At 53.6% G+C, this 12,714-nt stretch overlaps 2 protein-coding genes across 2 annotated transcripts in view; both read right to left on the bottom strand.

Moving 5' to 3' along the window:
• Positions 1-12,714, bottom strand: part of LOC116820456 (mast cell protease 1A-like) — a 26,629-nt gene that overhangs the window by 8,569 nt on the left and 5,346 nt on the right. The gene's annotated exons all lie outside the window — the stretch shown is intronic.
• SDR39U1 (short chain dehydrogenase/reductase family 39U member 1) lies at positions 5,298-11,019 on the bottom strand. Its single transcript, XM_032772910.2, has 6 exons — positions 10,970-11,019; positions 10,248-10,354; positions 9,763-9,845; positions 8,708-8,829; positions 7,662-7,805; positions 5,298-7,159 (listed from the first exon to the last, which is right to left on the bottom strand). The coding sequence occupies exons 1-6, from the start codon at positions 10,983-10,985 to the stop codon at positions 6,744-6,746; spliced, it is 888 nt and encodes a 295-aa protein (XP_032628801.1). The 5' UTR covers positions 10,986-11,019; the 3' UTR covers positions 5,298-6,743.

Genomic DNA, 12,714 nt, shown 5'->3' with positions numbered 1-12,714 from the left:
TTCACTTGTCAATATCCAAATTATAGTCTACATTTAACTTCAGCCATAGGAAATTCATGTCAGGGGAAGAGAGCTTCATTTAAAATTAGCCAGTTTTTTTTTTTTTAGATTAACAGTGATAGAGCCAAGAGAGCCATTGGGGAGGGATACATGAGAAGAGCAATATCCTACATCCACCTACCTCCTTCCCAACCCTACAAAGGAGACCCCTCCCTGCATTCCGAGGCTCCAGTGGGGTATTCAGTGGCTCTCAAACTTTTGTACAGGTGACCCCCTTCACATAGCAAACCTGTGAGTGTGACCCTCCTTAAATATAACAAAAAATGTTTTAAATTTATAACACTTATAATGCTGGAGGCAAGCAGGGTTGAGAATGGAGGCGACAGCTCGCGACTCCAGATAATAACCTTGTGACCCTCAAGGGTCCAACCCCAGTTTTAGACCCCGGGTTAACTTAATTTTAGCTACCCCCCCCCTTGGTGGGGGTCCAAAATTTCACCCATCCCCATGGTTGGGGCCCTTTTTGAAGAAGCATCCCTGGACAGCACTGCAGCGTGGCTCCAGCGAGGCCTGAGCTCCTCCCCGCTCAGAGCCACGTGGTAAGGGGGCAGGGGCCCCCGCAATTGCTTTGAGAACCACTCATTTAACCCCTCTGAAGCCTCAGGGAATGCACGGAGGGGCGTCTCCCTTTGTAGGGTTGGGAAGGAGGTAGGTGGTGTAGGATATTGCTCTTCTCATGTGATCCCTCCCCCATGGCTCTCTTGGCTCTATCACTGTTAATCTAAAGTGGCTAATTTTAAATGAAGCTACTCTCCCCTGACATGAATTTCCCTATGGCACTGAAGTTAAATGTAGACTATAATTTGGCATTTGACAAGTGAAAGGGATGGTAGCCCTAAGGGAAAAGATAACAGCTTGGCTCTTTGTGTTAAATAGCTGTCTGCAAGTCTGAATGAGCTTTAGGGTAGGGAAGACTGTGCCTCCCCAAACAGCCTGGCCCTGCCCCCTGTTCGACACCCACCCACTTCCTGCCCCCCGACTGTCCCCCTCAGAATTTCCAACCCATTCTGCTCCTTGTGCCCTGACTGCCCCTCAAGACCTCCCCAACCACCACCCCAGGACCCCACCTTCCACAAGCCCCCCCCCGCTCCCTGTCCTGACTGCCCCAACCCCTATCCACCCCCCTGCCATGTCCCGACACACCCCCGGTATGCCCATGATCTAACCCCCACCCCCGTTCCCCATGCCGACTGCCCCCACTGAACCTCTGCCCTCTTCCTGTGCCCTGACTGTCCCCGGGACTCCCTGCCCCTTATCCAACCCTCCCAGCTCTGGCCCCCTTACTATGTCTCTTACCCCCACCTCCCCCATTTTCTGGAGTCTCAGCACAGCGCATCCAGGAGCGGCCCTGGACAGCACTGCAGTGGCTTGGCTCCACGGGATCTGAGCTCCCGTCACACCTTGGAGCCCTGTCCTCTTACCATGCGGCTCTGAGTGTGAGGAGCTCAGAACCTGCTGGAGCCACACCGCTTTAGCTCTGTCCTGGGCCGCTCCTGGATGCGGCATGCTGAGGCACGGGCGGATGGCGGAAGGCAGAGGCAGGGGAGAGCCTCCAACATTCTCGTGGGGGCCCCTGCAGAGCCCAGGGCCTGGGGCAAATAGCCCCACTTGACCCCCACCCCCGGGGCAGCCCTGCATAACAGTCATATGGGGTCCCACTAAAGGTCCATATAGCCCAATATCCTGTCTTCCAATGCTGGCCAATGCCAGGTGCCCCAGAAGGAATGAACAGAACAGGGCATTTATTGAGTGACCCATCCCCTGCCATCCATTCCCAGATTCTGGCAGTCTGAAGCTAGGGACATCCAGAGCATGGGGCTGCATCCCTGACCATCTTGGTTAATAGCCAGATGGATCTATCCTCCATGAACTTAAATAATTCTTTTTTGAACACTGTTATACTCTTGGCCTTCACAACATCCTCTGGCAAGGAGTTCCACAGGTTGACTGTGCATTGTGTGAAGAAATACTCTCGTCTGTTTGTTTTAAACCTACTGCCTATTAATTTAGCAGGGTGACCCCTAATTCTTTTTGTTGTCTGTGTGTCTGTTCTCTCTGTGCACTGCACAGGCTCTGCCCAGGTAGCCTGTACAGCAGCCTCCGATCGAGCTGCCCAAGGAGACTACAGACTCAGTGCAGTGGCAAAGGTGTCCAGCCAGGTTTATTGCTGAAAAAGCATGGTATCAGTACCCCGCAGTACACTAATACATGTATCCATGTTGCAATGGACCGGCTCAGTGAGCAGTGGGACTTTCCTCCCCCCTCGGCTGGACACCCTCCTGTGACCCCTTTATACTCTGAAACAAACAAGATATGTATTGACCCCCAATGTGATTAGTTACCACCCTTTTCCTTGCACCTACTGGTTTGAGCAAAACATCTTTATCCATCACCTGGTCAGCCTGATCTTATCTTTAAGAGGGGTCAGTATGTCACTGTGTATCTTTGGGGTATGCGTTTACACCATAACTTTGTATCAGGGTGTTCTGGTACCACCCTTCTGGAATGTGTTTATAGGAATACTTGGTGCCTAGGAGTGTGTGTGTGTGTTTGCAGCGCCAGCCATGTTCTTGCCATGTCTGTGATCCTTCAAGAAGGCTTGTGCTTCATAACAGGGCCTGGCTTTAGTTCAGGCCTCAGGCCTGGTACCAGGCCCCATGTTTCAGGCTCTTTTTGTATTACACTTGTGTTATGGGAAGGGGTAAATACCTCTTCCTTATTCACTTTCTCCATGACATTCCCAATTTTATAGATGTCTATCATATCTCCACCCCCGTCATCCTGAACTGAACTATTGCAGTCTTTTAAAATTTCTCCTCATGAAAGCTGTTCCATACCCCTAATCATTTTTGCTGTCCTTCTCTGCACATTTTTCATTTCCCATCCATTTTTTGAGATGGGATGACTAGAACTGCATGCAGTATTCAAGGTGGAGGCATATCATGGATTAATATACTGGGATTATACTTAATACTTAGTTCTGCCTTGAGTGCAGGGACTGGACTAAAAGACCTCCCAAAGTCCCTTCCAGTCCTATTTCTATGATTATTATGATACTTTCTGTCTTATCTATCCCTTTCTTAATAATCCCAAACATTCTGTTCGCTTTCTTGACTCCCACTGCACACTGAGTGGATATTTTCAGAGAACTATTCACAATGACTCCAAGATCTTTTTCTTGAGTGGCAACAGCTAATTTAGACACCGTCATTTTATATGTATAATTGGGATGTTTTAGGGGTGAAAGTAACTTGCAGGACTTACTGATACTGCTGAAGTCCTGATAAGGGGCATGGCCTCATCCAGAAGAGGCGTGGCCTCTCAAGATTTAAAGGCCCTGGCGCACCGGCTGTGGCTGGGAGCCCTAAGGCCTTTAAATCAACCCGGGGCTCCCAACTGTAGAGGTGGCTAGGAGCCCCCAGGGCTCAGGGCCGAGGATCTCTGAGCCCTTTAAATCCCAGCCCCAGCCCAGCTGCCGGAGCCGCAGGTGGGATTCAAAGGGCTCTTGGCTACCTGCTGTGGTGGGGAGCCCAGAACCCTTTAAATCCCAGCTGCGGAAGCCGGTGCAGTCCAGCACGGCGTACTGGCTCTTGCTGGTATGCTGTACCGTACCGGCTTACTTTCACCTCTGGATGTTTTCCAATGTCCATTACTTTACTGTTATCAACACTGAATTTCATCTAACATTTTCCTGCCCAGTCACCCAATTTTTTGAGAGCCCTTTGCAATTCTTCGCCATCTTCTTTGGACTTAACTACCTTGCAATTTTGTATCATCTTAACACTTTGCCAACTCACTGTTTACCCTTTCACAAATCATTTATGAATATGTTGACTAGGATTGCTCCCGATACAGGCCCCTGAGGGACACCACTATTTACCGCTCTCGTCTGAGAACTGACCATTTAGTTCTACCCTTTGTTTCCTATCTTTTAACCACTTACCGATCCACGAGAGGACCTTCCCTTTTATCCCATGACTGCTTACTTTGCTTAAGAGCCTTTGGTGAGTGACCTTGTCAAAGGCTTTCTGAAATTCCAAGGACATTATATTCATTGGGTCCCCCTTGTCCACATGCTTGTTGACCCCCGCCAAAGAATTCTAGTAGATTGGTGAGGCATGATTTCCCTTTACTAAAACCATTGTTGATTCTTCTCCAATAAATCATGTTAATCTGTTTATGTGATAATTCTGTCTTTTCCTAGTAGTTGCAACCAATTTGTCCAGTACTGAAGTTGGTCTTACTGACCTGTAACTGCCAGGATCGCCTCTGCAGATTTTTTTTACAAAAAATCAGTGTTATATTAGCTAGCCTCCAGTCATTAGGTCTGGCTGATTTAAGTGATTTGTTAGATACCATAGTTAGTAGTTCTAAGATTTCATATCTGAATTCCTTCAGAACGGTTAGGTGAATCCCTTCTGGTCCTGGTGACATATTATTCTTTAGTTTATGAATTTGTTCCAAAACCTCCTCTAATGACACCTCATTCTGGGACAGTTCCTCAGATCTGTCACCTAAAAAGAACAGCTCAGGTGTGGGACTCTCCCTCACATCCTCTACAGTAAAGACGGATGCAAAAAATTCATTTAGTTTCTCTGCAACTGCCTTGTCTTCCTTGAGTGCTCCTCTAGCACCTTGATCATCCCATTATTAAACCTTGTAGTGATGGGTGGGGAGCTACCGGTCCCTTTCATGCAGGATCAATGTAAAGAAGCCATTGCAGCTGGGTGGCTGAAACAGCAGCAGTAGCATTCAAACACTGGCCCATGGAAAAGCTAGAGCAGAAGTGGATCAATGGATTTCCCAGGCCATGATAGCTAAGGCAGGGGCTAGGGCTTTGCTTAGTGACACAGGTTTTACCTGTGCAGGAGGGAGAAGGGGAGGAGAGAAGGTCAAGCAGACAGTAACAGAAGTGCCAGCTGGAAAGGCTGGTTTGGACCAGCAAACGGAAGCACTGTCTGCAGCTATATTCAGGGAAACAGGACTTGATGTATCATCTTTGGAAATAAACTAGAGTGCATCCCAGAAAATACCCCTCGTGGAAACAAATGGCAAGGCCTTGAGCTTTGGCTCTCTTCTAAACTCTAAAGTCAAAAAGAGACAGACTATGTCTAATTACAGCCCAAGGGCTGGGAGATAAACTCAGGACTACATATGCACAGTCCCCTTGATGCACAATGGAGCAGCAATTTGTCAGGGGGAATGTTTGCACAGAGATCTAGAGAACACAGCCTGCCTGCCGTAACTAAGCCTTTAATTATTTACCCCATGGCTTACTGTTGCATTAAGACAGCAAGGAAAAAATATGAACCAGGGTTTCCTGCTGGACAATTGGGATTTGTGGAATATAAAACTTCCACAAAACAATGATGCTAGCAGAAATTTCCATCAGGAAAAGCAAAGTGAAACACACAAGGGACGGTGAGAGACCCCAGGGGACAGTTCAAAGAGGTGTCAGTCAAGGTCTTCCAAAGCAACAGATCAACACGTGTATTTTACACAGGCAGCGTTCCAGGACTCCTTCGCCATTGTTTTCTGAGGTGTGAAGGCCAGGAATACAGCCAGAGTCAGTAGCAGTATAACTATTTGGATCAGAGAGGCAATTTCACCTCTACAGTTACACCGGTACAACCACATGCATGGAGGCAATTATGTCCACACAGGAATAATCTACACTGCCCCATGCTGGGGGATCCAGACCCACATCCTAGGCCAGGCAGCTACTATCTGATCTCCAGAGCCGAACCAGCTCTAGTCTCCACTTGACTCAGCCCTCTCAGCTTGTACATGAGCACAATGGTTGTTCCCAGGCACCTTCCCCATCCCTCCCCTAAGAACTGTAGGACCCCCTAGCAGTGAAGGCCCTGCACTGCCCTCCTGGATCCTGTTCCCATCTTTGTGCTGGGACCTGCAGAGCTCCCTCAGCGTAAGCACCCTGCTCGGCCATCCCAGACTCCTCGCTCTCCTTCCCCCTCCCTGCCCTAAAACCTGTCAGACCCCCACTAAGGATGAGCACCCTGCACTATCCTCCTGGACACCTGGCTCCTATTCCCTACCTGGTCTCTCTCACTGTATTGGGAGCTGCAGGCAGTGGGGACAGCACTGACTGTATGAGTACAGTGCAGCCTCTGAAACCCCCTCAGCCCTAGCACCACCATTGACCAAGTGACACCCCACCCCCTTCCCCAAACAGCAGTAATTGACTCACCAGTAGTTTATTGCAAAGTAGACAAGGCTGTATACAGGGTGTGGGGGGGGGAACCTGCAGTGCAGCCAAAAACTACAATTCCTAGCAGCCTGTGCTGCAACACCCCAGCTCCATAAAGGGCCAGGAGCTTTGAAACAGCCTGAACGCACTGTCAGCACAGCACAGATGGGGGTGGAGCAGGAGGGGTCACAGTAGGGCACACCCCAACCCCCAAAGGACTGGGAGGATTTCTGGAGGGGCTCAGAAGAGAGTAGGGGACTGGGGAGGCTAAGAACAGGGTAAGCCCCAGCAAGAGGCTGGAGAGCTGGGGGGGGGGGGGCAGGGAGGGCTCATGAATGACCCCACAAAGTTCAGGCTAAGACAGCCAGAACGCTCAGAGCTGGGTTGTAGGAGCCAGAGATAAGGGGTCTCTAGGGGGTGATCCCCCTAAAACAGAGGCATCCATGGGGCACTGGGATCAGCCCCACTCAGCTGCTCAAGACACGATGTCCTGCAGGGCAGAGGGTAGGTCGGGGTACACAAAACAGTAGCCACTCTCCAGGGTGCGTTTCGGTGCCACCCGCTGGCCCTCCAGCAGCATGACAGCCCGCTCAGCCCCAAAGACACCCCGCACTGCCCAGCCGGGCAGGGGAAGCAGGGCCGGGCGCCCCAGGGCCGAGCCCAGCTCCCGGGTGAAGTCGGCGTTGGAGGTGCCAGATGAGGCTGGGGAGACCCCATTGAGAACCCCGCGGACACCCTCCGTCTCCAGGGCATGGCACACAATACCGGCCACGTCCCGGACGTGAATCCATGGGAAGGGCTGGAGGCCGGAGCCCACAGGGCCCCCCAGGCCCAGGCGGAACGGCCAGAGCATCTGGGAGATGGCACCTCCACCCTTCCCCAGCACCACACCTGCAGGAAGAGGAAAGTCAGAGAGACACCCCGGAGCCAGCCAGGCCCTCCTCCCCAAGCTAGCCAGTCTCCCAGTCCAAGCCAGCCTTGTGGCCAGTGCCCCCTCAAGGGGAAAGGGTCCATGCCCCATTCCCTGCCCCCCTCAAGCCAGTCAGCTGCCCCCTCCCCCTCGAGGCAGCCACAGTCTCCCAGCCCAGGCCAGCATTGGGGCCAGCATCCCCTGGAAGGGAAAGACCGCGTGCTCCATTCCCAACCCCCCTGAGCCAGCCAGTCCCCGCCCTGGGGCCAGATGGGAGCCAGCATCCCCTAGAGGGGAAAGGCTCCATACCCCATTCCCAACCCCGCTGAGCCAGCCAGTCCCTGCCCTGAGGTCAGATGGGAGCTGGTAATCCCTAGAGGGGATAGGCTCCATGTCCTGCCCCCCTGAGCCAGCCAGTCTCTGCCATGAGGCCAGATAGCATCTGGCGTCCCTTGAGGGGAAAGGCCCCATGCCCCGACTCACCGGATCTCACCACCACCTGGCGTGTGCCGTCCCCAGGGATTTTAGCTGCTGCCTCCCAGGCGCTCACCAGGCGCGAGAAGAAGTCGAAGTCACCACCGGGACTCTCCTCGGTGTACTCGGCTGTGGGGCTTGGGCGGTAATACCCTGCCGGGCAATGGGAAAGAAACTGTAGTGCCAGCCAGTGCGCATAGCCCTCCCCCTCACTGATATCCCTCCCTCTCCTGCAGCAACTGCACCTGGTGACGGGGAGGAACTCGACTGTTTTCCCTCCCACTCCAATGGCAGAAGCGCATTGATGTCACAGGAAGCTGGGCTCCATTCTCTTACAACGCAAATTTTCTTCTCTCTCAGTGGCAGAAGGACAGTTTCACAGGAGGCTGTGTTTGGCCAGGGGACTATTTTTCCATCTCTTCCCAATCGTGGAAGAACATCAGTGTCACCAGAGGTTGTGCTTTGTCCTTGAGCAACAAGAGAAGGGACTATTTCCCTCCTGCCGCCCCCCATAGCGGAAGGATCATAATGTGTCATGGAAGACTGTGCTACACCCCAGGCCAATTTTCCCTTCTCCCTAGTGGTGGAAGACCACCAGTACCACACAGAGCTGCACTTTGTCTTGAACTGGGGGGGACGGACGACTATATATCCCCTCAGTGGTGGAGGAATATGTTTTGTGCATTGTGTGCTCTACCTAGGGCCTATTTTTCTCTCTCAGTGCAATGGTGGAAGCACACTCGTTCCACAAGGTGCTGTGATCTGTCCTCTCATGATTGGGGACTATTTTCTCTAAGTGGCGGAAGCACACCAGTGCCAGCGAAGGCTATGCAAAGATGACACACCACGGGGACTATTTTCTCTCCGTTGCGGAAGGACACAATGCTGTTATGGGAGGTTGTGCTGCACCTGGGACTATTTACCTAGTCCCCTTAGCAGTACCCTCCAGAGGCTACACTCTGCCTTGTCATTGCTCGGAGACTATTTCCACTTGGTGGCGGGATACCATAGGACAGGATGGCATGAGTTGCACTCTGACCATGCACAATAAATACCTACGCCAGTGACGAGGACCCAGGCGCGGGGCGGCCTCTCAGCCTCGGCGATGGCCTTGGCCAAGGTCTTGGTGGTCTCCACCCGGCTGGCGATTACAACCCTACGGAAGGCATCATCCCACCTGCAGGGGGAGAGAACACAAAGGTGTCACATCCAACCACTCCACCCCCATTCTCCTCTGCCAATCCCAGCCCAATAGCTCAGTGGTTTGAGCATTTGCCTGCTAAACCCAGAGTTGTGAGCTCAGTCCTTGAGGGGGCTATTTAGGGGACTGGGGTAAAAATCTGTCTGGGGATTGGTCCTGCTTTGAGCAGGGGTTGGACTGGATGACCTCCTGAGGTCCCTTCCAACCCTGATATTCTATGAAGCAGGTATTTATACCATACCGTGCATCCCACTAAACCTTCCCCCAGAAGTAATGGCCCAGGAGGAGAAAGGTTCCTAGCGGAAGGTTCACATTCTGACCAAGCCCCCTCTGACAGTACTTAAAGGAGAGCCACCCATTCCCCTGCACTCTCTGGGGAAGTGCAGGGGAGTGACAAATCACCATGCCCCAGAGCAATGGGAAGGCAGGATCCTCTCCCGCACACACTACCCAGATGTAGGTGGGGAAAGGCTCTCCCTGTCCCAGGGAGAGTGGGGGGGAACTGGGAGTATTTGGAAATGGCAGTGCCGTGTCTGGAAGACGCTGGTTCCACTCGGTGGGAGACAGTTGGGTGAGTGTCTAGGATAAGTGTAACAGGGCTGCTGGCATCAGTGTCACAAGAGAGGCTGGACTTTGGGCAAAACTGTTTATACGCCCACTAGTGAACTCTCCTAATGCGTCTCCTTGGAAACAAGAACTCTGAGAAGAAAGGTTCCTAGTGGCAATTATGTTTCAATTCCCAATTTGCAGAATACAACCCTTCTGTCCTGCCCCACCGCTACTGCATTATGGGTAGTACATGAGAACAGGGAGAGACTGAGTCATCCCCATTTCTGTCCTTCACTGAAAGGATGCCACATAGGTTACAGGGATTATTCTTCCCCAGCACACCCAAAGCCCCGGACACACCTGCGAAGGGGGTTGAGAACATTCTCACCAGCCAAGTTCACCACAGCATCACAAGGGCGAAGGCCAGAGCGGGACAGTTCATCCTGGGGAGACGGGAAAGAAATGGTATTCCACACAGTTCAGTCTCCCCACTCACCCCTAAACCCTGCCAGTCCAGTCTCCTCTTATCCCCTGGATCAGCCCTTCACTCACACATGTCCTGGGTTAATCTCACTCTGCTCTGCTGCACTAAGCCAGCTCCTTCCTGACTCCTGCAGGCTGTGCCCTGGAGCATGAGGGTGGATGGCTCTGATGTCACCGGGCACAATGGTAGGGATGGCTGGAGCGGTGCCACTATGACCAGCCTGGAGTCTTAGGGCTGAGCACTAATTCCCATGACAGGGAGTGAACCTCCCCATGGGCCAGTGGGTTCCTGACCCCCTGCACCTCTGTGGCTGCCCCATGAGCCCAATATTATTGGTCACTCCCCTTCCCCAATCACCTACCCAACTGATCCGGTCGGGCCCTGGACGGCGAGAGACATGGGTCACCTCGTGCCCTCGACTCCTCAACAGCTGGGTCAAAGCTCCGCCCACAAAGCCGGTCCCACCACCTGATTTAGATAGATACTTTCAAGCATTGATGCCTGTCACGCCTGAACCACTGCCAGCCCAGCCCTGGGCTCCCCCCCAGCTCTTCTGGTGCCCTACACTCCCGACACGCAGCATCCTGCTAGCTCAGCCTTGGGCTTCCCTGGTTCTGCCGGTGCCCTCCCACGCCCAACCCACAGACTTCTGCTAGCTCAGCCCTGGGCTCTCCCAGTTCTGCCAGTGCCCCTCACTCCCAATCCGAGGCCACCTGCTAGGGTGACCAGACAGAAGTGTGAAAAATCAGGACAGGGGCTGGGGGGCAACAGGAGCCTATATATGAAAAAGACTCCAAAATCGGAACTGCCCCTACAAAATCGGGACATCTGGTCACCCTACCCCCGACTAACCCAGCCGCATTTCACCCCATAGTGCCGCGGTGCATGAGGAAGCCTTGCAGAGGGGAGGGGGGATTTTAGTGCCAGCCCCATCTCCCCGCGGCTACGGGGAGCTCCGCTCCCAAACCGGATGCACATCCGAACCCAGGCGCTGGGGAACACCCTGCAATTAACCCCTCGCTTAATTGCTGTCCCCAGCCACCAAGACACCCCACACCAGCCCCTGCAGCGCGCGCCACTCACCCACTAGCACGCGCATGGCCAGGGCTGGGCACGCATGCGCGTGGAGGGACTCTTCGACCCGCGGCTCTTCAGGCTCGGACACGCATGCGCAGCTTCCTGGGCCGGGAAGTGGGGAGAAGAGTAGAGCGGCTGGGATTTAAAGGGCCCGCGCCCCATTCCAGGGCTATTGACACAGCCCCTGGTTAACCCCTTCGCGGCCAGTGGCCAGGCTCAGAGCCCCATGGCCAGTGCAGAGGGCGGGGCCCGGGGGCAGGGATGAGAGGAAGAGGGAGTTGGGGGGTAGAGGGGCGGTTTGGGGAGATGGGGGTGGGGCAGGTACAGGGAGAGTGAAGGGGTCAGGGGAAAGAGGGGTTCATGGAGGCGGGGTCAGGGAGGGGTCTGGGAGGAATAAGTATTGGGAGGACTTAGGGGTCTTGGAATGGGTTGGGGGCTTTCGACGGGGATCAGGAGAGGTGTAGCTGCATGGATAGAGGGGTTTGTATGGCATGGATGGAGGGAGGGATGAAGGGGGTTGTATGAGGATGGAGGTCCCAGATCCCTGCGCCTGGGGGCTGGGAGGTGCAGGGTCCCCTGGTGATGCTATCCGGGTGCATGGGTCTCATTCCCCATTCTGGTCTTTCACCAGGAGGGCTCCAGTGTCCAGTTGGCACCTTCAGGAGCTGCAGAGCCACAGACATACGCTGTCTGTCCCACGGCAGCCAGGTGCCCTCCACAGCTGGGCTGCAGAACATCTGAGTGCTGGCCCAGCTCAGCCCTACCTGGAGCTATGCACATCTGGGACATAGCTGAGCCCTGGATGGAGCTTGCATCCACTCCTCCACCCCCATCTCCATCCGCACACCTGGTAGGGAGTGTGGCTAATGTCAACCAGTGACATGGCCTTGTTAGCATCTGCCTCCAGACAACTGACCCAGCGCAGAGATGGGGAGACAGGTGGTGGGTAGGGTGCTGTGGGTCTGTAGAGCCCAGACAGGGCACGGGGATGGAGAGGATGGAGAAGCCTGCAGAAGTCCAGGCTGAAGAGGACACAGGGAGCCCTGGAGACATTGGTCTATTGGCTGTGCTCAGAGGGGACAAAAAGGCGTCATGACCAGGTTGAGTGTCAGTAATTTCTTACCCTGGATCCTGTGCCGGGGACTCAGTTGGCTCATCTAAACAGGAACAGTGGGATTGCCAGATCAGCTCAGACTCCCAGGTCCATCCAACCCCAGATCCCATCTCCAGCAGGCCCCAGCCCCAGCTGCTGCAGCAGGGTGACTTCTGCAGCACATGGGTCAGGAAAAAGCCCAGCGGGGTCACCTGCTGCACAGCTGGTGCTGAACCTAACTTGGGATCTTGTGCCCCTTGCAGATGTGCACATCTGGAGCAGAGCTGAGGGTGCTGGCTCAGCTGTGATGGGTTTGTCTAGCCCAGCTGCAGGTCCATGGGCAGAAAGCACCTCCAAATGGCGGGGAGCCCTTCACAGATCCAGAATCAGGTGGGACGGACATGGACTGGCGTTGAAGGGACATTGGGCATGGGTATGAGAGAGGGAATAGAACAGAAGAGACCCACCTGTACAAGTTAGAAGACAGACTAGAACAGTGCTCCCCATTCAGTTCGGAAATGGCACTGGTTCTGGGATTGTCATAGTATAATTCCTCAATCTGAACCTTAGAGTTCAAATATGAGGTACTAGCATAAATTCCTCTAAGCTTATTTACCAGCTTAGATCTGGTAGCGCTGCCACCAGCCAAAATTTCCAG

The sequence above is a fragment of the Chelonoidis abingdonii genome, chromosome 14 (genome assembly GCF_003597395.2).
Source record: "Chelonoidis abingdonii isolate Lonesome George chromosome 14, CheloAbing_2.0, whole genome shotgun sequence".
Classification (NCBI taxonomy): Eukaryota; Metazoa; Chordata; order Testudines; family Testudinidae; genus Chelonoidis; species Chelonoidis abingdonii.
The sequence above is the reverse complement of the archived record's forward strand: the minus strand, read 5'-3'. Positions and strand labels throughout refer to the sequence as shown.

Excerpts from the sequence above, each read along its gene's own strand:
- SDR39U1 (XM_032772910.2), bottom strand. Across the intron at positions 7,806-8,707 it reads GGTCCTCGTCACTGGCGTAG|GGTATTACCGCCCAAGCCCC; the intron begins GTATTTATTGTG and ends ATTGCCCGGCAG. Across the intron at positions 7,160-7,661 it reads CCAGGTGGTGGTGAGATCCG|GTGTGGTGCTGGGGAAGGGT; the intron begins GTGAGTCGGGGC and ends CTCTTCCTGCAG.